The 24,320-nt window shown below is 42.7% G+C and overlaps 1 protein-coding gene across 1 annotated transcript in view; it reads left to right on the forward strand.

The window, feature by feature from the left end:
- SHOC1 (shortage in chiasmata 1) overlaps positions 1 to 24,320 on the forward strand; it is a 447,382-nt gene that overhangs the window by 85,580 nt on the left and 337,482 nt on the right. Inside the window, exons 9-12 of the mRNA XM_073612299.1 lie at positions 1,917 to 2,015; positions 9,994 to 10,123; positions 18,358 to 18,437; positions 19,599 to 19,835. Coding sequence (XP_073468400.1) covers positions 1,917 to 2,015; positions 9,994 to 10,123; positions 18,358 to 18,437; positions 19,599 to 19,835 — 546 coding nt within the window. The remainder of the gene's footprint in view (positions 1 to 1,916; positions 2,016 to 9,993; positions 10,124 to 18,357; positions 18,438 to 19,598; positions 19,836 to 24,320) is intronic.

Here is a 24,320-nt window from a genome sequence, read left to right on the forward strand (position 1 = left end):
GGCAGAAGCGTACAAAATGGAGTCCGAAGGCCTCCTTATGAAGGGTCCCCACTCGGAGTGCGGGGAAGGCTTCTGCAGTTTCCAGGAGTCTGGTGGGAAGAGATCCAAGACAGATGAGTCATCTCCACAGTATCCCTAAGCTACAAGGGTTTCGGAGTTTCCACCATTACATTTTACTAAAATCAAATGTTCCCAGAGACCGGTTAAAAAGAAGGTCTTTATTCCAGGCACTGGACCAGTTGACGTCACAGGGTGTGATTACAGAAATTCCAATTGAGGAGCAGGGCATGGCTTTTTATTTATTATTATCTTTTCACTGTGCCAAAACCGAATGGAGATGTCAGACCCATTCTAGATCTCAAAGATCTAAATCAATTCCTAACCACTCGCTCCTTTCGCATGGAGTCAATCCGGTCAGTTGTGTCCTCTCTGAGGGGAGGAGAATATCTAGCATCAATAGACATCAAAGATGCATATATGCATGTGCCAATCTGTCCCCCTCACTAGAAATGTCTGCAATTCGAGGTGGAACAGCGCTATTTTCAGCTATTTTCATATGCATGTGCCAATCTGCCCCCCTCACCAGAAATGTCTGCGATTCCAGGTGGAACAGCGCTATTTTCAGTTCGTGGCCTTGCTCTTCGGATTAGCCACTGTCCCCCAAGTGTTCACAAAAATTCTGGCCCCGGCATTAGCAAGATTAACGGTCCAGGGTATATCAGTAATGGCATATCTTGTTTGGCTTATGAAGTTACTCTGCAACCAGATATTGCATATCCCTGACAACGATCACCTGTACTACTGCACACCTGACACTGAATCTACCTGCCTTCCAGTACCCCTGACACTGCATGTCAAAACCTTAGACACAGCACCTTTATGCCAAATAGCAAATCTGACCCTGCATTCTCCACTGCTCCCCATTGTCACCCTTGCAGAGACATTTACAGAAGAAGAGGCTGAGCCTGAAGTTCCTAGGCTCTCTGTCCACTTCCTCCTCACTCTGATGTTATCACATCCTCTCAAGTGTAGCCTGTGGAGGTCAGTCAGTCTTCCAGGCTGTGCGAGTGCCGTGCAACTTTTGTGTGTTTTATTGGGGAATGGTGAGACAAACACTAAATTCAGCCACAGTCCCCAACACTATGAAACACTTCAATATGGCAGCCATTTTCAAACATTCAGATTTATTTTTTATTTAAAGGTGAATGTTTGTTTGTTTTTTTTAACTACAACATTGCTACTTATCACTCCACCATCCTAAACTATTGAACCGTCTATATTATTCTTTGAACAATCTCCATATCAGCCTGAAAATGAAGGGGAAAACGAACATTTTATTTTTACTCTCTGTATTCTACTTTTACAATAAACATAGAATAGGATTACTTCTCAATAAAATTTACTTTTTTATTGTATGTTTGTTATGCCACTAAATACTCTAGGCATTTATTTATTGCATACAGCATTTCATATTTGTTCTTCTTGCACAGAACTACAGTCATATATAAAACTGTTACGCTAGGCAGTGTGTTTTCTGGCTGTTTCATGGTCTTCACTGTCATTGTTTATCATGTCTCCTAAATTTCTTGTCTAAACAGTGTCCATATGCATTTGTCAATGTGCAATACAATGCACCTGCTTAAGTGAGACCTTCACATCTGTTATCTTACTTGTACAGAAGAAATGTGTTACCATTCAGGATCTCCGTGAAGCTTGATTTTGATGGAGAGAGATGTCTGTACCAAAATCTCCTTTCAAACCTTTCAAATGTGAATTTGAAAGGAGAACAACAAACATGGATTTTATAGGTTACTTTGAAAAACAATAGCCAACCTGTTAAAATGTGTTCTCTTTTTTTACCTGATTTAAGCCTTTGTTTTTACATTTAATTACTGAAATATATTTTTTGTTTCCAGGTTTGCTAGCACAGAAATCAGAAAAACTTGAATTTATTGAGCAAAATTCAATTAAGAAAAACTTTGATCTAACTAAATGTGAAGATATTGTCAACAAAGGTAACGTTTATTATTGTCAATTATGTTCAAATAATCTATACTTAATATGGAATTAAGATAAGAAACTTGGGCACCTTTCAACACAAAAGCATGTAGGAAAAGGACACACCCCCTGCCATGTCCCTAGTTACATACAGTAGATCATAAACCATTCAAAAATATTTGTTTTAAACTACAATTGCCTTTTTCAGCACTTTTTCCTTTTGGGGTTCGTTCACAGCAGTGAGCTAAATGTGCGTCCAATGGTGTGTTTGAAGTAAACACAGATAAACCTACACCTTACTTAACACTTTACTAAATCAGGCCCACATTCAGTTCACTTGACCATACTGCAGACTTTCATAAATCAGGTTCATTACATGTCAAAAAAAAGGCCTCCAACAACATACAAGAGGGTCATCAGGTGCATATTCTCTTCACTAGGGGTAGGTATGTGTTTTTTTGCATGATACTTCAGGTTGCAGCTTTTAGATTAATCCAGTCAGGAACCACTAACTTGCAAAGAGAAGAGTGAGTAGACAGCAAGTAGTCCACAAAACTAGTAATGGCCAGTTGAAGTAGTACTAGTAGAGGTTGGGCTTGCCCACAAATGGGTACTAGCACTAGGTAGTCAGGACTGGCAGCAGAAGAAAATGTTGAATCCGGAAAAGTGGTTGCCACAAAAATATTGGCACCCCTGCATTTCTGTCAGATAATGCACCACTTTTCCCAGAAAATAGTTGCAATTACAAATGTTTAGGCATTCTCATGTTTATTTCTTTTGTTTGTATTGGTATGGCAAAAAAAAGTAGAGAAACAAAAAGCCAAATCTGATACATTCCACGCAAAACTCCAAAAATGGACTGGACAAAATTGTTGGCAGCTTCTCAAAAATGTAAGAAATAATTGCATTCCAAGTTTGTGATGCTCCTGTAATTTGTAACTAAACTCACCTGTACCAATTAGCAGATGCTAACAATATAGAAATCACACCGGCAACCAGTTAAAATGGTGAAAAATTTACTCAAACATTCTGTTGTGTGTCTCTGTGTGCCACACGGAGCATGGAGATGAGAAAGAGCACCGTATTTTCCGCACTATACGGCGCACCAGATTATAAGGCGCAGTCTCAATTACGGGGACTATTTCTGTACTTGACCCATACATAAGGCGCACTGCATTATAAGGCACATGCTAAAACATATGGTCTACAAAAAAAGGTAACGGAAGGAAAACAGTGAGTTTACTTGTACATTATTCTACTATTCTACTATTTAACAATACACTCACATTAGTTTTTAATCAATCTTCTCCCACAAATCCATCAAAGTCCTCATCTTCTGTGTCTGAAATGAACAGCTGGGCAATTTTGCCATCAAGCATGCCGGGTTCCCTCTCATCATTGTCATCATTGTTGGAGTCAGTCTTATTGCCAGGTGGCTGTCCAGCAATGATGCTGGCTTTCGCGAAAGCTCGGACAACAGTTAAAGCAGATACCTTAGCCCAGGCATCCACAATCCATTCACATATGGTGGCATAGCTCGCCTGGCGCTGTCTCCCAGTCTTAGTAAAGGTGTGTTCGCCGTCTGTCATCCATCGCTCCCACGCCGTTCGCAACTTCACTTTGAACGCCCTGTTTACACCAACGTCCAGCAGTTGGAGTTCTTTTGTTAATCCTCCCGGAATGATGGCAAGCTCCGAATTAATTTGCTTCACTTTGTTTTTCACAGTAGCGGTGAGATGGGTGCGCATGGAGTCGCAGATCAACAGGGACGGTGATGTGCGGAAAAAAAACATCCGGTCTCTTTACATACACCTCTCTCAGCCACCCCCTCATTTTCTCCTCGTCCATCCAGCCCTTTTGATTGGCCTTAACGATGACTCCGGCTGGAAACTTTGCTTTTTGCAGCGTCTTCCTCTTAAAAATGATCATAGGTGGTAGTTTCTGTCCATTACCGTGGCAACCAAGAACAACAGTGAAAGCCGACTTCTCATGCCCTGTGGTGCGTATCGAACTGTGCTGGTCCCCTTTTTCCCCACAGTATGGTTCACTGGGATTTCAAAATTGAGGGGGACCTCGTCCTTGTTGGTGATGTGCTTGGGCTGGATCTTTTTGTCGGTAATCTTATTACTACAGTAGGTGCGGAAGATGGCCAGCTTTTCTTTGTAATCTGCTGGCAGTTGCTGTGCGAAGGTAGTCCTTGCGCGGATGGAGTGATGACGCCTTTTCATAAAACGAAAGCACCAAGACGGACCTCCTTGAAAGTGTTCGATGTTCATGTCCTGTGCTATCGTTATTACCTTCAGTCGAATGGTGACTGTAGAGACGCTTCTCCCGGCTGTTCTTTGTTGAATAATCCATTGTTCAAGTTGGTCTACTAATTGTGGCCACCTCGCTTTGTTCCCGCGGAAACTCTGTTTCGTCTTCTTAACTTGACGCAGTTCATTTTCTTGCTTCCTCCACTTCCGAACCATAGATTCATTGATGTTGAATTCTTTCGCAGCTGTTCCCATTTACAACCTCGTAACTGATAGCCTGTAGTTTGAATTGTGCCTTGTAAGCATGTCTCTTGACTGGTGCCATTTTCGGGGGTCCTTAGACAAACTGCACTTATTACGCAATGTTCTCTGATTGGTTTATCGATGCCAGCGTACGTCCCTGTGTCAGAGCGGGAAATGATTTTGTAACTCACTGCACACATAAGGCGCACCGGATTATTAGGCGCACGGCCGATTTGGAGGAAAATATAAGGCTCTTAGGTAAAAATTGTGGAAAAGCATGGACAATCTCAAGGTTACAAGTCCATCTCCAGAGGTCTTAATGTTCCTGTGTCCACTGTGCGCAACATTGTCAAGAAGTTTACAACCCATGGCCCTGTAGTTAATCTCCCTTGAAGTGGACAAAGAGAAAAATTGATCAAAGATTGCAACTAAGGATTTGTACGAATAGTGGAAAGAACCTTGATCAACATCCAGACAAATTCAGGCACAGGCTACAACTGTGTCAGCTTACACTATACGTCGCCATCTGAATGAAAAGGAACGCTATGGTAGGAGACCCAGAAGGACCCCACTGCTGACACAGAAACATAAAATAGACAGATTGGAGTTTGCCAAAACTTACCCGAGGAAGCCAAAATCCTTTTGGGAGTATGTGCTGTGGACAGACGAAAAAAATACAGCTTTTTGGTAAAGCCCATCATTCTGTTTTCAGAAAAAGAAATGAGGCCTTTAACTGCTTCCCGCCCGAATCATTGTATATTCACGGAAGGATGGGAACCCTATTGTTCTGGGAGGGCATCATATGACGTCCTCTTGAGAGTGAGCTGAGCTTTGGCGTGATCTGTCACCAGCTGCGTCCACCAGACAAAGCAAATGACTAATCAATATACCTGATCACTATACAGGCAGTCCCGAAGTTACGAACACAATAAAGACTGTAGGTTTGTTCGTAAGTCGAAGTTGTTTGAAAGTCGCAACACTGCATTTGTAAGTGTAACTTCCGGTCGGACCATTGCATTCGTAAGTGTAACTGCCACCTGTGCATGGATGTGGGATGTTACGGGCGCTTGTTATGTTATCTGGGGCGTAGTACGGCAGTGTGGGATGGGTCCAGAGGTGCTCGAAAGGTATCCAGGACCAGCATGGAGCACAAGTGGCCGGCATTTGAGGCTGTTCGTAAGTAGGAGTCGTTCGTAACTTGGGTGTTCGTAACTCGGGGACTGCCTGTATACTGAATCACTGTTCACTATACCTGATCACTTTATACTGAAATTCACTGCTATAAGCAAGTGTAGTCTGTAAAAAAAAAAAATCCTGATCAACTTCCTAGAGTGGTAGTTTTACTATGGTAACACTGAATTGCTCTGGTCACAGTATGTAAAAAAAAAAGAAAATAAAGATTTCATTTTTTTTTTTTAACATACTGTCACCAGTCAGTGTCCCTGATCACCGCCACACCGTTATATGATGACGCTGTACTGCACTGGTGACCCTATGTAAAAAAAATTTCCTTAATTTTCCAAAAAGGTGACAAAAATTTTCAAAAAACACACCATGCCTCTTACTAAATACCTCAGACTGTTTACTTTCCAAAAGTCATTTGGGGGGGTATTTGTACTGTCCTGGCTTTTTCGGCCTCAGGAAATTAGAGCCGTCAGTACATCAGGATTGATCAATTTTCAGATACAGTATATAACATTGTATACCATTTTGTAAACGCTATAACTTTCCTGCAGACGAAATCGCATACACTGATTTGGGTTATTTTTACCAAAGTATTGTCGTAGAATACAATTTGGCCTAAATTTATGAAGAAAGATTATTTGTTTGTAAAATTTTATAACAAAAATGAAGAAAACCAAGTTTTTTGTTTTTACATTTTTTGGCCTTTTTTTTGTTTAGCAAAAAAAAAAAACCCAGTGGTGATTAAATACCACCAAAAGAAAGCTCTGTTTGTGTGAAAACAATTATATAAATTTCATATGGATACCATGTAAATATCATTCAAAGTGGGACAGCACTGAAACCTGAAAATTGGCCTGGGCAGGAAGCGGGTAAAAGTGCCCTGTATTGAAGTGGTTAAAGAAAAGAATACAGTCCTTACAGTCAAACATGGTTGAGGTTCACTGATGTTTTGGGGTTGCTTTGCTGCTCCAGGCATTGGATGTCTTGACCGTGGGCATAGCATTATGAAATATGAAGACTTCCAAAGAATTCTGGGGTGCAACGTAGGGCCCGATGTCAGAAAGTTGGGTCTACATCAGAGGTCATGGGTCTTACAGCAGGACAATGACCCAAAGCACACGTCAAAAAGCACCCAGAAATGGTTTACGACAAAGCGATGGAGAGTACTGAACTGGCCAGCCACGAGTCCAGATCTAAATTCCATAGAGCACACATGGAGAGATCTCAAAACAGCAGTTGGGAAATCTGAGAGACCTAGAGCAGTTGGCGAAAGAAGAGTGGTTCAAAATTCCAGTAGAGAGGTGTAGGAAACTAAGTGATGATTACAGGAAGCGATTGATTTCAGTTATTTTGCATGGAATGTGTCAGATTTGGCTTTTTGTTTCTCCACATTTTTGTGTCATACCAATACAAACAAAATAAATAAACACAAGAATGCCTAAACTTTTGTAATTGCAATCATTTTCTGGGTGAAGTGGTGCATTGTCTGACAGAAATGCAGGGGTGCCAGTATTTTTAGCCATGACTGTAGATCTGCAACAGAATGCCACAAAGAAATAGTTTTCCAAGTGTTCTCCCAGTGTCATAGCTGTTTTAGATACAGTGAGTTAGGACTAGATTTATTGCTGTCTTTATCACCATGGTGGAAGATTTTTCATCACTTTCTGTTCCGGTGGCAGGGATTCAGAAAGACAGGAAATGATGGGAAATCAATCTGCTTGGGGTCTCAACAATGCCCTTGCTAGTCTGTGATCTTCATCCCCCTTGGCCACCTTCCTATTGCCTTTTTCCAACCCACTTAACCATCATTCATGCCTCATTTTCCACCTGCTCAACCATCAATGATCCCTGCTTGGGTTCTACTATCCCACTCCATCATCACTAATGCCTGCTTCTTCCTCTCTTCTTTTCATTACTCATAACTGAAACCAAAAAGGAAAAAAACGCGCTATGAGTGATATATACAAAAGTCCAATTGTGAAGTCCCATATATCATAAAATAAATAGTCCCAATTACAGTCCAGGCAAGGAGGATAAGTAGATGATATAAAACTTCTTCCAAAGGAAACAGTAATGGTGAACACAGTAAGCAGAACACTCCAATATATATTGCGCTTACCAGAAGTAAGACATAAAAGGGCGAGTGGCTTAAACCCAGCCTGGGCCTTTAGATGTACACTCCAGATGAAGCAGGAAGGGCGCCCTCGTCCCGTGTATCCACAGATATAATTCAAAAAAGGTATAACAAAAATATAACGTAATATTGTTTTTAAAAGGCACGCCAAACCAAAAAAAGAAGTGACACTCTATTAACCTTAAATCACGTGTTATCGTATAAAATCCTATGCTGAATAGCTAGGACAATATGGTGAGTATCATGCAATCATGCAGAAATAAGTGAAAATAAAAAATTATGAATGTAAATTTTATACGGGTGAAGAATGCAACGACTTCCAAAATCTGCTTACCAGATATAGTTGGACAGTCGACGTGTATAAAACACCCCAAGAAAATGTGAAAGGTTGTGGAGAAAACTCCCACCAGGTGCTGAGAAAGCTAATAGTACGAGCTGCTTACCAGAAGGCAGACCCTCGTATGCAGATATAGTGAAACCAGGAACCAAACACCAAGGAACAGATATTTAAACGGACCTCCGGGATTGTCCCCTTACCAGACAAATAAAGCAAAAAGGCAGATGTATTACGATCCCAGCCAGGCTCCCGACCGGAATGGTGTGCCTCGTCTTGCCCTCTCTGTCCGGACTCAGCAGCACATATCTCCTTCAATAAGACGTCTCCTGTGTGGCCCACAGAGCTGACACTCCACCGGCAGGGAAGCAGATTGGAAGTAAACAAACGTTAAATTACTCATAACTGCCCTTGTAGCCACTGCTTCCTCTTTTCTCTACTATCCTGCTCCATCATAACTGATCTTCACCCTGTACTTTTCCATCCCACTGCATTCTACCTAATCCTTATTACCTCCATTGCCATCCTGATGCCCTGACCCTGACGCCATCCAGGGAGTGGGGCTAGCATGCTTACAGGTTTCTCTAGGGCTGTTCTGCTGACAATCCCCATTAGAAATTGTGGAGCATGCGCAAGTGCGCGCTCTCCTGTCTGCAGCAAGGCCCTAGAGAAGAAATCTGTGTGCGGCCCCCATCTTCTGGGTGACATCATTGGTCCAGACCTCAGCTTTGCTGCTTTAGAGTTAGAGTGTCATATGCATGCACTGGAATAATCCTGCTTAATCCTGTGATGCTTGAGCTGAACATCCAGTGGCTGGCCTGTCCTGGCAATAATGAGATTTTCAGCTAGTCTACTGGATGGCCTACAGATATGACACTTATAATAAACAACATTTTACCAAACAAAGTGCTAATTTATAAAATGCATATATTATATCTCCAGGCAAAACCTGCTTAGTGTCTGATAGAGAAGGGGACATTTTTATTGTAGTATGTGTCCCCATTAGGGAAATTCAGCTAACTTTTTGTACTGGTGATTAATGTAACCAAGGAAGAAAGTGAGGGCAAAGCAAACGTTTTAAGATTCTCTAAATACCAAGAGATTAGGGTAAATCTTCTAATGGGGACACCTGTTTAGTGGGAAACTGAGAAGGGAATTTCCATCACCTTAGGAGACTATTGCACAGTACACACGACCGGTTTTCCCGTCGGAATAAACTCTGAAGGTTTTTCCGACGGAGTTCCGATGGAATTCCGATGAAACTGTTATTTGTACGCACGATCACACCAAAGTCCGATCGTCAAGAATGCGGTGACGTACAGCACGTACGACGAGACTAGAAAAAGGAAGTTCAATAGCCAGTAGCCAATAGCTTCCGTCTCGTACTTGCTTCAGAACATGCATTGTTTTTGGTCCGTCGGAACAGCATACAGACGAGCCGTTTTCCCGATAGGAATTGGTTCCATTGGAAATATTTAGAACATGTTCTATTTCTAGGTCCGTCAGAATTTTCCAAAAAAAAAAGTCAAATGAGGCATACACACGATCGGAATATACGAAAAGCTTCCGTCGGACTTTTTCGGTCTGACATTCTGCTCGTGTTTATGCGGCATTAGTCTAACTTCTTGCTGCTTTTCTGGGACAGGGCAGGAAGCGAAGAGAAAGTTCCCCAATGGCACACAGACAACAAAAAAATACCCCAATCAGGGTTATATAACTTCCCTACTGAATTCAAAACTAATAAAAGTTTTGCCTCTAGAGATACACTGATTATGTTATCTGTCTAAGCTGTAAGATAATATGTATCTTTATGCTGTTTGTTAATGTCTGTTTGCTTTACTAAGTCTGTTTCAGTTCATACCCTGAGGCTGAGTTAGACGTTCCATTCTCTCCACAAAATAAGGCACTCAAAGATGCTCGAAAAGAACAATGCATTAATTTTGCTGAAGAAGTCCTGTCACCTATTTATTCTACGTATGTAACAAGTATTGCTGTATGTCACAGCTCCAGTCAGGGGCGTTGCTAGGTCTACAAAAGATCTGGGGCTAGAGCCCACAGCAACGAAGTAAAGAAAGTCGCTTGGGGGTGGGCATACACATGTATAGAATATACGTGTGTATATATATATATATATATATATATATATATATATATATATATATATAATATATACTGTATATTACATATATCAATATATCATTACATCAGGGTTCCCAGAGAGCCCCTACTTACCTCAGAGTCCCCAGAAAGCCGCTCCTTACATTAGGCTCACCAGAGAGAGGGCAGGCAGTAAGAGATGATCTCATCTCTCTGCTGCCTGCGGCTGCACAGTGAGGGCGGAACAGCGGTGATGCAGGGCAGGTAGTAGAAAGAAATCCTGGATAGCCGCACTCTGGGATAAGGACATCTTTATTTCAATAAAATCCAACAATACAGTCAATTGCAGAGACGTACAGGGTGGTAGACTGTTAACGCGTTTCACATCATTTGGATGCTTATTCGTAGGGCTACGAATAAGCATCCAAATGATGTGAAATGCGTTTGCAGTCTACCACCCTATACGTCTCTGCAATTGACTGTATTGTTGGATTTTATTGAAATAAAGATGTCCTTATCCCAGAGTGCGGCTATCCAGGATTTCTTTCTACCTCTCTGCAAACCAGCAAAGCCAGCTCCTGGAACCAGTTCTTACTAGGGCGGTGTCATTCCAGAGCAAGAGTGTTTGTGAGCTGCATCTCCTTTTTTCCTGATGCAGGGCAGGTGGTGAGAGATGATGTCATCACTCTGCTTTCTCGCCCGCCCAGCTCTCCCGTGCTGCCCGCCGCACTCACGGCCCGGCTGCAGAGAGGCCACGGCCATCTCTGAGAGACTCGGGGTAATGGGCCCCAGATTCGGGGCTATAGCCCCAAAAGCCACCCCCTAGCAACGCCCCTGGCTCCAGTTATCATCACTGCTATTGTGGTTTCTTGGTGAACATAATGTATAACTGCAGATGACCTAGGAATTTTTATAAATAAATTGTGAAAATGTTTAATATTGCCCACAGTTCTATTTTGTACACAAAGTCCATTGTCATTGGGACCAAAAGTGGTTAATTTATCCAAAATTTTGAGTTGTCATAAAAAAAGAGAATAGAGGAGAAATCTTCCAGTGGTGACACTTGTGAGCAACTTTCACAACTGGCAGCTGACAACTGTTTAAGAGTTGTCACTTTGGAGAGAATTCCTCTCACTTGCCTATAAAATCTACAAGACAGAAAGTGAAGGCAACTGACCCAATAGGGACAAGAATAGCAAAAAAAAGTTTTTTCATCCTTAAGGGTAAATGATTTGATCCCACACCCGATTTATTAAAGTGGGAAGTGAGATGAAGTGAATCTGTGCTAGCTTCAGCTATCCAATCATGTGAACCCTACAAATGGCTGAATGTAAGTACAGTTTCACTTCTCTTTACACCACAGTGATTTATGCCAAAATTACTTTACCTGGCTTCACACTGTATTAAAGTGGATGTCTAGCCAAAAGTGTTTTTCTTACTTTTGAATAGAGTGGAAAAGGATTAGAACTCTTGCCATGATTTTAGTGCTATCCAATGCTCCTTTACAGAGATTTACCCTTCTGGAGAAACCATCTGGAGTTCTAATCCTTCCCCATGCTATTCAAATTTGAATAAAAAATTTAGCTTGCCATACTTAAAATCTAACAGTTGCAGTTTTTGCCTATTACACTAATCCATGTGTAGATGAATTTAAAAACTACTGTTTGGCACTCCTTCACCAATATTAGGATAATTGAAGGAGTTATTCAATAAAAGGTAACAAAAAGGCATTGGCATTGATTGGCTCAAGTAGACATGTGCAATACGTTTCAGTCCAAATGTAAATTCACACAAATTTTTTGGTTATTCGGAGTTTCGGATGTATCCCAATCTCCAAATGAAATAGTAACAAATTTAGTTTTGTTTATTTGTTTTCTAACAATTTCCAAATCTTCTGAACGATTCGGATAGGTTAAAAAATTATTAACCAATCCGAATTCTGTGTGTAGAATAGCTGGTTGTTCAAGAGCAGGACGGGAAGCCAGCCACCACATTATTAACACCAATGACTCATCAGCTGTCAGCGGTCTTCCATGCAGTAAGCTGAAATGTAAACAGTAAACAACGTAAAGGAATGGCAGAAAAAGAACATTCATAAATCCATACCAGTTCCTTCGGGTCTGGTTTGGATTTTAGGATGAACCCCATGCCAAAATGTTTTTAAAAAAGTGGCGTTTGGTCCCCCCCAAAACCCCCAAAATCCACAGCAGATCCTTATCCGAGCATGCAGCCCAGAAGGCCAGGAGGGGGGGGGGGGGGTGTGCGAGCCAGCCCTTAACATGGGGGGGTGCTTTGTTGATGATGATGGGGACAAGGGCCACTTCCCCACAACCCTGAGCTGTGGTTGTGGGTGTATGCGGGGCAGGGTGGGCCTTTTTGGATTCTAGAAGTCCCCTTTAACAAGGGGGGCATCAGATCCTTCAATATCCAGTAGCTAGCTAGAGCTAGCTGAAATCAATAGTTACATCTTTCCAGAGTGTATTCATTCCAAGGTGAAACTTCTCAACTGAGACCTCCACCAGTCACACGAGCTGCCAGTGTGTGCACACAGGGTGGCTGGTGAGTGGTCGCTGCAGGAAAGATGGGCAAATTTCAGATGGCGGAAGAGTCATGCAGAGAATGTCTCTTGGAGGAGGAAGCATTGTTGTAAATTGACTGAGCAAGTGTTGACCTATTGATCAGGGGGTCATTATTTCTGGTGAGTCATTTAGTTGTTACTGCTGGAGGTCTCAATTGTGAAGTTTCACTTTGGAATGAATAGACAATGGGAATATATTTTGATGTATGAAAATTCCATATCTGAGTTGGGTTAACACTGGACACATTTTGAAGCGTGTATATTTATTGTGGCACATTACTATATGGCACTTTGAAATGCTTTGCTGGAATATTTTTTTGCCCAATATTTGGATCACTTTATTGTATGACCTTTATTTGGCAGGTAATAGAATAAAGTATGATGACTGCGCTTAGAACAATATGTAGGTGTGCGGCCCCCCTAAGGAAAACACCCCAGAGGTGCTTCAAAAATAAATATGTAAATAAATGGGGTAGTGGCGCTCCCTAAGGCTTAATTAGGCGGGTGAGTAGTAGAAATAACTGTAGTAGTAGAGACCAGTAACCTGGCTCTAGGCCGGGTCGCCCCACCGGAGTAAGGAAGATACCTGACAGCAGTAAGGTAACAACACTCCCTATAGGGGATATACAGCAAAGGTGAGTATGCAAATTGAATAAAGATATAAAATGATGAGAAATCATATAATAATAAAAAATATAATAATAAAAAATTATTACAGCCTCTTCACCATAAGTGATAATATTGGTAGGTGAACCTACCCTGTTTATACATACATTACATGTGAGTGAGACCATACATATTGCCTTGTATAGTATAACCTTTCATATACGTGCACCCACTTTAGTGATATATAATATTACACCTGTGAAAAAATATATAGGTGGTGATAGCCTCAAAATAACCAAAATTAATGGTAAGCCTATAGGTGACCATATACATAATCAGTGAACAAAAATCGTTTAAACCTTGAATTAGTTTTAACTCTTAATCAATCTATAAATTGTTTGTAACAATACATGATTAATAGGCAGTCCATAATTGTGAAGAGGTCTTTAACATAGTGAAAAATAAAAAATAAAAAATAACTCAAAAACGTGACTTGAGTGCATTCAACGTCCTGGTGACTTGGTGACTTGGTGCTCCCCCTCAAGGATCCCCACTCACCAGATCCATTCACCCCAAAGGGGTAATTCGCATGCAGATGTGGCCTCTACGATCTCCCTGCCAGCGTAGTAGATGGGTTTCCCGGGGTGGTCCTCAGCATACACAGGAAAACGGAGCTTTGTCACTCAGGATAGATGATGTAAACAAGCACATCTGTAATGCAGTAGTGCTGAGGGCTGTGTCCGTCATCCACGGGGGGCGCTGCAGCAGCAGGTGGATAGCCTGAATCCAGTCTGAATCCAGTGTCCAGATGGAACGCAGTGTGGATCGCAGCGTGGCAGGGACGTCCCTGCCACGCTGCGATCCACACTGCGTTCCATCTGGACACTGGATTCTTCCAAGCGGACTTCCCCCTCTGGCTTCTGGCACCAACAGGCTTCCCTCCTGCTGCTGCAGCACTTCACAGGGCTACCATACAGAGCCGTGCACCACCCGGCTACTGGTCTCTCCAGTAGACCTCCTCCTCCAGCTCCTGACACCGGCAGGCTACCCACCTGCTGCTGCAGCGCCCCCCGTGGATGACGGACACAGGCCTCAGCACTACTGCATTACAGATGTGCTTGTTTACATCATCTATCCTGAGTGACAAAGCTCCGTTTTCCTGTGTATGCTGAGGACCACCCCGGGAAACCCATCTACTACGCTGGCAGGGAGATCGTAGAGGCCACATCTGCATGCGAATTACCCCTTTGGGGTGAATGAATCTGGTGAGTGGGGATCCTTGAGGGGGAGCACCAAGTCACCAGGACGTTGAATGCACTCAAGTCACGTTTTTGAGTTATTTTTTATTTTTTATTTTTCACTATGTTAAAGACCTCTTCACAATTATGGACTGCCTATTAATCATGTATTGTTACAAACAATTTATAGATTGATTAAGAGTTAAAACTAATTCAAGGTTTGAACGATTTTTGTTCACTGATTATGTATATGGTCACCTATAGGCTTACCGTTAATTTTGGTTATTTTGAGGCTATCACCACCTATATATTTTTTCACAGGTGTAATATATACCACTAAAGTGGGTGCACGTATATGAAAGGTTATACTATACAAGGCACTATGTATGGTCTCACTCACATGTAATGTATGTATAAACAGGGTAGGTTCACCTACCAATATTATCACTTATGGTGAAGAGGCTGTAATAATTTTTTATTATTATATTTTTTATTATTATATGATTTCTCATCATTTTATATCTTAATTCAATTTGCATACTCACCTTTGCTGTATATCCCCTATAGGGAGTGTTGTTACCTTACTGCTGTCAGGTATCTTCCTTACTCCGGTGGGGCGACCCGGCCTAGAGCCAGGTTACTGGTCCCTACTACTACAGTTATTTCTACTACTCACCCGCCTAATTAAGCCTTAGGGAGCGCCACTACCCCATTTATATACATATTTATTTGGCAGGTGTTATCTGCTATATTTTAAATAGCAAAATACTTTAAACAGCAGCTGCTATCCTGCATAATTAAAAGGATCCATGGCACAAATAGATGCAAATATATTCATGCTGTTGGCTCCATTTAAACTTTTAATTTCACTGTGGTGTACCACAATTATTGGTACTGTTTCAGGGCATTCCACACACATTAGATATTTTGGCATAGCACACCACGCACCTTTGTCCTGGGCACTGGATGACTTTATCCTGACACTGGAAAGTAGGGTTACTTTCTTCAAACTTATGCCGTGTACACACAAGCAGACTTTTCAGCATCAAAGGTCCGACGGACTTTCCAAGGACCGACTTACCCACACACGAATGGACTAAAGTCCGTTCGAAAGTCCGTTGGTTTGAACGTGATGACGTACGAAGGGACTAGAATAAGGAAGTTCATAGCCAGTAGCTAATAGCTGCCCTTGCGTCATTTTTTGTCTGTTGGACTAGCATACAGACGAGCGGATTTCTTGATAGGAACTGGGTCTGGTGGAGTTCCGGCGGAAAGATTTGAAATATGTTCCAAATCTAAAGTCTGTCTGATTTTCGACAGTAAAGGTTCGCTGAAGGTCCGATGAAGCCCACACATGGTCGGATTGTCCGACGGATTAGTTCCGTCAGACCAGTCCTGTCAAAAAGTCCGCCCGTGTGTACGCAGCTTTACAGTGCTTTTTGTAATGAACACATACTTACATTTTAGTTCAGAATTTACTCCAAATCCTGCAGGTAGTTGCTAATTTGACATTTCCAATTTTTCTGCCACACTGAATATTATATTATGCACAGTGAGTAAGTATTTACAAATCATTTAACAATATTGGAGTATCTGTTTTAAACACCTTAAAAGCCACTCTTGGAGGGCGATCTCCTAATACCTGATATTGCAAACTCCTCAATGCATCACATTATGAATGCCAAGAATGAGAACAACAAGGCGCTTGGGAAGTGCATAAGCTGAACTTCCTTTCATTAAGACTAAATGCCCCCTGTACATGGGTGTGGGATCTGCCCACCAACTTTGCTCATACTTTGTCAATCATCAATGGCTACCAACTTCCTTCATTCATCTCTGTGATGAATGCAGGTGCCCTCATGACCAAAGAAGACCAAAATGTGCGAAACTTAATTCCTCATCCAATAATTTGCAATGTTTCTTAAGGTAATCTATGTGCACCATAGAGATGGAGACCTGTAGGCAGCTGCTGTTGGCTGTTAAACTAAAAGCCCATGTAAGGGCCAGAGTGGCACCTTTAGACACAAAGAGGTCTATTTACTAAAGCTGGAGAGTGCAAAATCAGGCTCACTTCTGCATAGAAACCAATCAGCTTCTAACTTCAGCTTGTTCAATTAAGCTTTGGCAATAAAACCTGGAAGCTGATTGGTTTCTATGCAGAAGTGAGCCTAATTTTGCACTCTCCATCCTTAGTAAATAAACCCCATAGCAACAGTAGCAGATCCCATCGTTCCATCCTGATCGGTTTCTTTTAAATCACCCATTCATTGGTTGAAGTTTGAGAGTTTACTATTAGTCCTAATGAGAATGTGACGGTAGCTTTAAAACTCAACACCAGCTTTACCATAAAATAAAGGAGCTACTCATCCTTCCTATGATCCAGTGCTGCCCTCCACCCCCTTCTCAGCCATTAGCCAATGACTCTCTTTTGGGTTCTGGCCAGAAGACACCTGTAATTTTGGCATGTGTGCTGAAATCTTTTAAATTTGCTGTTCAGTTCAGCTTGAAAAAGACTTTAAAGAGCATTTCCATTTTTGCAGGTTACACAATCTCATTCACATACTAATGGTGTGCTACATTAGATAGTTAGTTCTGTACTGCCAGGTGGGGAGAGGGTTAACATGGATTCTGCGTTTTCCTGGTCTTTTTTGGGTTCTGCCCTCCACCATGTTCTGCATATATGAATTATTTATAGCTGCACTAGGTAAATGCAGTGATTATATACCAAACACTCAATAGTGAAAACTATTCGACACAACTGTGCTCTTAATGCATGTAAAAATGAATGTGAAGAAATTAAGCAAACAGAAAGTGTTCATCACATTATGTGATATTTCATACTTCATAAAGTCTTATATTCTTTCGTGCAAATAAACACCCAAGTGCTGCCACCTTTGACACAGAATACTCACGAGATGACCATGACCCTATTCACAAGATTGTTTCTAAAACCATAAAAATGCTCACTCACATTCATTGGTGCACAGCCTTGCTCCAGGATAAAAGCGCTTTATCACACATAGCAGTACCTCCACTGTTCCAAAAAATAATCCACAGTGACTCATGATATATCAAATTTTTTCTAGAGGAGGAAGGCCACCACATAGAATTTACTCAGCATGAGAATTGGAAAAGTGTAGTTGCTACAGGTAACCAGGAACTGGTGAGAATAAATAGCAGCCAGATAGTGAGGAGTGGTACCAGGCGCAGGCAACAGATCCTCTGGTAGCAAGGGGGTGAGTATTTTGCCTCCCTCCCTAGCATACAGTTCCCCCAAAAGCAACTGTGACAGAACCTGTGGTACAGAGACTCAATGTATCTATCCGCATGGTACGAGAGAGAAGGAGTTAATTATGTGCACGCATGAGGTCCATGCTAGTGCATGAGCAGGATCCTATTCTGTCACTCGGAGCGAAATGCTAAGAGGTATGCTGGACTGGTGGAGTAGGGAACATGCTTAGTGGTGTCCCTCCAAAATGCTATATTCATAGATCAAAGGTGTGTAGTGACATGGGACAGAACGTTTCACAGAGGAACACTGTATGTAGGCTAGGATAGTAAACAGCATTTTACAGTAAAATCATATTCTTTGTGTCGTGGTTTAACACACTGCTTGGAGAAAGCTCTTTAAATATGTGTACGGTGTTTAATTGCATTATATTTATTTTATGTTTATATTTTTGTCTAAGCTTTCACATTATAGATCTACCCACAGACATTCTAGAAGATCCAGAAAGTTATGCTGGTATTCAGTTTTCCTTGTTTAAAGGTACCTAAACTCAATTCGTAAATGTACATTTATAATAACTAGATCAGTATTTCCAAAACGGATCCTTGGGGCCAAGTAAAAGATGCTTTTCTGTTCTCTTTTCAGGGTCACCTATGAGATAGTTTTGTGAGATTATTTTATAATATTACATTAAAACAATTAAATAATAATAAAAAAAGACTTCACTACAATTTTTGTTTATTCAAGTGTAGCAAAACATAACTAATCATGAAGATAGTTTTAACATGGTGCTGATGTGGATGACTGCTAGTGCACAGTGTAGTCATCCATCTCTCTATTGCTCTTGATAGTACAAGGTCAAAGGGAGGCAGATTGTTATGACAAGCATTGCTTTTCAATTACCATTTCAATGTTAAGTGACCTCTCTCAGTGAGAGCTTTTACCAGCTGGAAGATATGTTTGTTTCTCAATGTTTTTACTGTGATCACAGCTGATAATATAAGTCTTGTATTTTCGTGTTATCTACCCCTGGTATTGGGGCTCCCATGTTTTTACCTAAATATTACACTACATTCACCAGTCACTCATTTTCTAACTGAACCTTATGTGAACACTACAAAACATTAAAAAGTTACATTTACCCCTTTTCTGCTAGGCTGGCCATACATGAGTTCCCACATCCACACATTGGAGGTGGATTGGGGAGTCCTTCACACTGTTTCTTTGTATTAGGACAGCTGAGAGACTTCCCCACCGTCAGAATACACTGATCCAGCGCTGCAGCCTATTGCCTGCCGTGCTGACCGAGCTGAAAAAATACAGACAGGATGGTTGAACAGAAGTTGATTAGTAGATCCAACCACAACCACAGTGGCCTCACATAGATTGAACATCGGCCAGTCTGCTGAAGCAGCCAACTTCCAATCCATGTATGGCCAGCTTCAGTGTATTGGATGCTGTGTCTGTCAGCATTAAAAGCTACCTCTACTTTAGCTGCAAGATTTTGGAACCAAAGAACATCACTTGGCCTTATTTTAATTTTCGCAGTAATAAATGTCAATGTTTTGTATCGAGTGTATTTCAAATGTTTAAACATAGGCTAAGATCACTCATACACTGTATCTAGTCATGTAGCATATGCTGTTTTGCTGGGGGGATTTGTTAGCATTTAGCTTACAGTTTTGTTTTTTTGTTCTGCAGTTCCATTTATTCCAGCTGTATCAATACACCATACAATAGAACAGGTGATGGAGCAAATATGTATCAAGTATGAGAAATTGGTGAGATTTACCTTGGAAAGTAACTGGTGGAACAAATTTGGGCTGACTGTAAAGCATGATAAAATAATAGAAGCACTGAATTCGACTTCTACTACAGACAGCTTGGCTTCAATTAGAATGGAGTCCATAACAAGGATTACCCCTGCGCAGCTGGAACGTAAGTTCTCACTGCTCAATTAGAAAACTTTCCAATCATTAACAGATTTTTGTTATGTAATGTTTATTTCAATGGTAGAAAAAACATGACATTATATGATTAGTAACTAAAGCACAGAGGTTTCTGTCACATGCTACTCCATGGTCACTAATGACTTAAACATTGCAAGATATAATCAGATAATTAGTGTTCTAATGCCTAAAGATTCTGAATCCTTGCAGCAGACAGTCCATGCACTGTTTAACTACAGTATATGCAACAGCGTTTCAATATATTTGAATGATCATTGTTGTTTTTCCCAAGTCAGTGCCTCCCCTTTCTTATGACGATTTGAAACTAAAATGTGATCTATAAATGTGCAGGATCCAGAGCTGTCACCCTGGTCCTAGCTTAAAGGGGAGCTTCACCCAAAAGGTTGTTTGCTTCCTCCCCCCTCCGCTGCCACCTTTTGGGGGGGGGGGAGTGGGTACCTGTTTTTGACAGGTACCCATCCCCACTTCCAGGAGACCTCAACGCGGTGAGGTGCCCCAGAAGTTTGGCCCCCTTCTCTTTTCCCCGCCGGCCCATTTACAAAGCGCAGCGCACTTTGCACATGCATATTAGGGACCCAGCTGTGAAGCCGCAAGGACATACTGCACCATATGTCATTTTTAATTTTGCCTTTAGTTCCACTTTAACATCTTTTTTAATTTTCTAACTTAGCCTTTCTCAAGCAGGATTCCACAGAACCCATGTTTCCTTCAAAACTTGTTTACGGCCCCTTTCATGCTTGTGCGACCTGAAAGTTGCGCAACATTGACATGACTTTGACGTGCCTTGAAGCAATGCCTGTGTAATGGTCTATGGACCTCAAGTCGCATCAAAGTTGGACCAAAGTAGTGCATGCACTATTTTGAAGTCGCTGTGACTTGAAGTCGCACAGATATGAACGGTAATCATTGGAAATCATGGGGTATGACTTGTCATGTGCCTTTGCTGTCCCAAGTCGCAGGACAGGTCCCAGAAGTGTGAAAGGGACCTAAGGGTTCCTAGAGTAGCATTGTATTGATCTTCAAGCTACTGTACATAGATCAGCAATGTAAGAGGACAATTTTCCGTGTTTTCATTTCATGACTATTCTTAGAACTCATTTAGTCCATATAATTTTTAGCAGGGGTCAATTGGGAGCTAGACACTATGTAATCGGATTCCTCAAAATATTGAGAAAGGCTGCTTTAAAGCGATAGTAAACCCAAAAGCAAACATTTATTATATTGCAATTTACCGATTCATAGATGCAGTTTTTAGTTTTCTTTTTTAAGCTTTCCTTCCTTTTTTTTTAATCTGGTGATCTGTTCAGTAAGTCTGTTGTTTTTCAAAAGAACAAGCTGTCCTGCGGACGTACCAGTTAGAGGGTGGAGACAAACCATTTAACACTGACAGGGGTGCTGTAAAAACGTTATCCCAAAAAGAAAAAAAATGTTCACTGTAACTGCTTAAAAAGTGCTGGAATTTGGCTTCAATCAATTAATCAGTTTTCAGTCACCTCTTTAGTATCTGTATTCTGTCTTTCTAACTTGTACTTATTAGAAAATTCTGGAACTGCAGCCAATCAAAAATAAACTGGCACTGTTACATGACAGTATCAAAATCTCTTGATTGGCTGAGTTCCAGAACATTTGAATGGTTACAATTTAGAATGACAAAAACAGCTGAATTGCTGATGTTGGCTGTCATTTCTTCTGCCCTGCACCGATGTGCAGAATAGTGATTCTGAGCATGGGAGTGTTTTGGGACAGTACTTGGATCTGCGGGACTGTGGGATTTATATAAAAATCTGTGAGCAATCCTGCAGAATAAGAGACTCACTGAAAGGGGTGAGTCTTCCGGCCCAAACTTCAGAGGAGGATGACTAATCTTTATTCCTGGAAGAAGTTCCACAGAAGGTCACATATCAAAGAACAACAAATGAAGATTCCTAGCTCAGCTACCACCCAGGCTGAAACAAATTGATTCAACCCTGTCTATCTGTTCACGTTAAACACAAGGGGTTTAGTTTTCACATATTTGAAAATATGTGCGTAGGTAGGGTTGCCACCTGTCCGGGATTCACACGGACAGTTCGGGTTTGGAATCATGCGTCCAGGTTTCAGACTGGACACTTTATTCAGACTGGTTTCCCTGCAGGGTTGTCTAAGCTAAGAGTATCTGTTACACTCTTTCATGCTGCCCAAAGCCAACATTAACAGCCTCCCCACCAAACACACACACAGGCGGGAGAGGAGAGAAGGCTCGATCTGCACCTCTTCCTCCTGGCCCTACCCCTCTGTGTCTGCCCACACTCCTTAGAAAAGGAAAGTGTGGGCTGGAAATTTGAAGAAGTCCAGCAGCCTCAGATACATCTGGATATGAGGTGCTGACTGCCAAGGGGTGAGTGAGCTCACCATCCATCCCTTTCTGTGACTGAAGTCCCCCCCTTCTATCTCCTCTGAGTACACTAAGGTAAATTAGGGTTCTCAGAGCACCCCTTACATCAGAGTTCCCCTTTACACCAGAGGCCACAGTGTTCCCCCTTCAATTAGAGTCCTCTCTGTACATCAGAGTTCTCAGCGTTCCCCTTTAAATCAGGGTTCCCAGAGCATCCCTTATGTTAGAGTCCCCAGAATTCTCCCTTACAGGGGGGAGTCTGCAGAGTCCCCCCTTACAGTGAAAGGGAACTCTGCGAGTTCAGATCTAAAAGGGGAACTCTGGACTCTAATGTAGAGGGGGACACTTGTTATTAACTTCATATGATTAGAAATGTTATTTAATAGCAAAATATATGTATAGTTTATACTACAAAAAAAAATTGCTATGTGCCGCTAAATCGTTCGGGTTTGACTTGAATAAAAGGTGGCAACCCTATGCGTAGGTTGCAGCAGCCCTGTCACTACACCCCAGTGTTCTGCAGTCCTAACTCTATAATTTTGAGAGTCTCCTGAGTCGGACCACATATATAATATGCATAGTTGCCAACAGTCCCGATTTTCCCGGGACAATCCCGATTTTGGGACCCTTGACCCGATTTAATTCTGTCCCGGGTGTTTTCCCGAATTTTTGGGTTTATCCCGAGAAAATCGTGAGTGTTTTTGTAAAAAACGGCAACGGCTCCACAAAAATGGCCGCCGTTGCCTCCACGAGTCAGTCACAAAGTTCCCCTTGTGTTCAGTGCAGGGGAGAGGGGCAGCCAATCCGCTTCTCTCTTCAGTGTACAAATAGAAAATTCTATTGTACACTGAAGCCTATTGGTTGGAGGGATTGGCAACCCCTCCCCGCTCTACACTGCACACAAGGAAGACGTGATCAGCTTCCACTGCCATCACCCTCCGCCCCCGTGTGTCCGACGGGGCTCAGGGAATAGTGGGAGTGACGGGAGGGAAGAAGGGAGGCTTTCATCTGGCTGTTCAGGAGTTGTCTGACCTGTGAGTAGTGGCCTGTCAGTGTAGTGGGGGAGGGGAGAGGAGAGATAGGGGGGGGGGGTGTACTCAGTGTATGGGAGGCTTGGAGCTTTCCCTGCAGTACACTTCTCAAAGGCTGAGGTCCAGCATGGAAGGACCGGGGCTCCGCTGGCTGGGGACATTGATGGTCCTGGCTCCCCTCTTGCACCCCATGTCACCACCATACCTGATTCCCCCCTCCCCCCTGTGTCACCACCATACCTGATTCCCCCCTCCCCCCTGTGTCACCAACATACCTGCACCCCCCTCTCCCCCCCGTGTCACCACCATACCTGATTCCCCCCTCCCCCCTGTGTCACCAACATACCTGCACCCCCCTCCTCTCCCCCCTGTGTCACCAACATACCTGCACCCCCCTCTCCCCCCTGTGTCACCACCATACCTGATTCCCCCCTCCCCCCTGTGTCACCACCATACCTGATTCCCCCCTCCCCCCTGTGTCACCACCATACCTGATTCCCCCCTCCCCCCTGTGTCACCACCATACCTGATTCCCCCCTCCCCCCTGTGTCACCAATATACCTGCACCCCCCTCCCCCCCGTGTCACCACCATACCTGATTCCCCCCTCCCCCCTGTGTCACCAACATACCTGCACCCCCCTCTCCCCCCTGTGTCACCACCATACCTGATTCCCCCCTCCCCCCTGTGTCACCAACATACCTGCACCCCCCTCTCCCCCCCTGTGTCACCACCATACCTGCACCCCCTCTCCCCCCTGTGTCACCACCATACCTGCACCCCCTCTCCCCCCCCCGTGTCACCACCATACCTGCACCCCCCTCTCCCCCCCTGTGTCACCAACATACCTGCACCCCCCTCTCCCCCCTGTGTCACCACCATACCTGATTCCCCCCTCCCCCCTGTGTCACCACCATACCTGATTCCCCCCTCTCCCCTGTGTCACCACCATACCTGATTCCCCCCTCCCCCCCTGTGTCACCACCATACCTGATTCCCCCCTCCCCCCTGTGTCACCAACATACCTGCACCCCCCTCTTCCCCCCGTG

This window comes from Aquarana catesbeiana, linkage group LG01 (genome assembly GCF_042186555.1).
Source record: "Aquarana catesbeiana isolate 2022-GZ linkage group LG01, ASM4218655v1, whole genome shotgun sequence".
Lineage (NCBI taxonomy): Eukaryota > Metazoa > Chordata > Amphibia > Anura > Ranidae > Aquarana > Aquarana catesbeiana.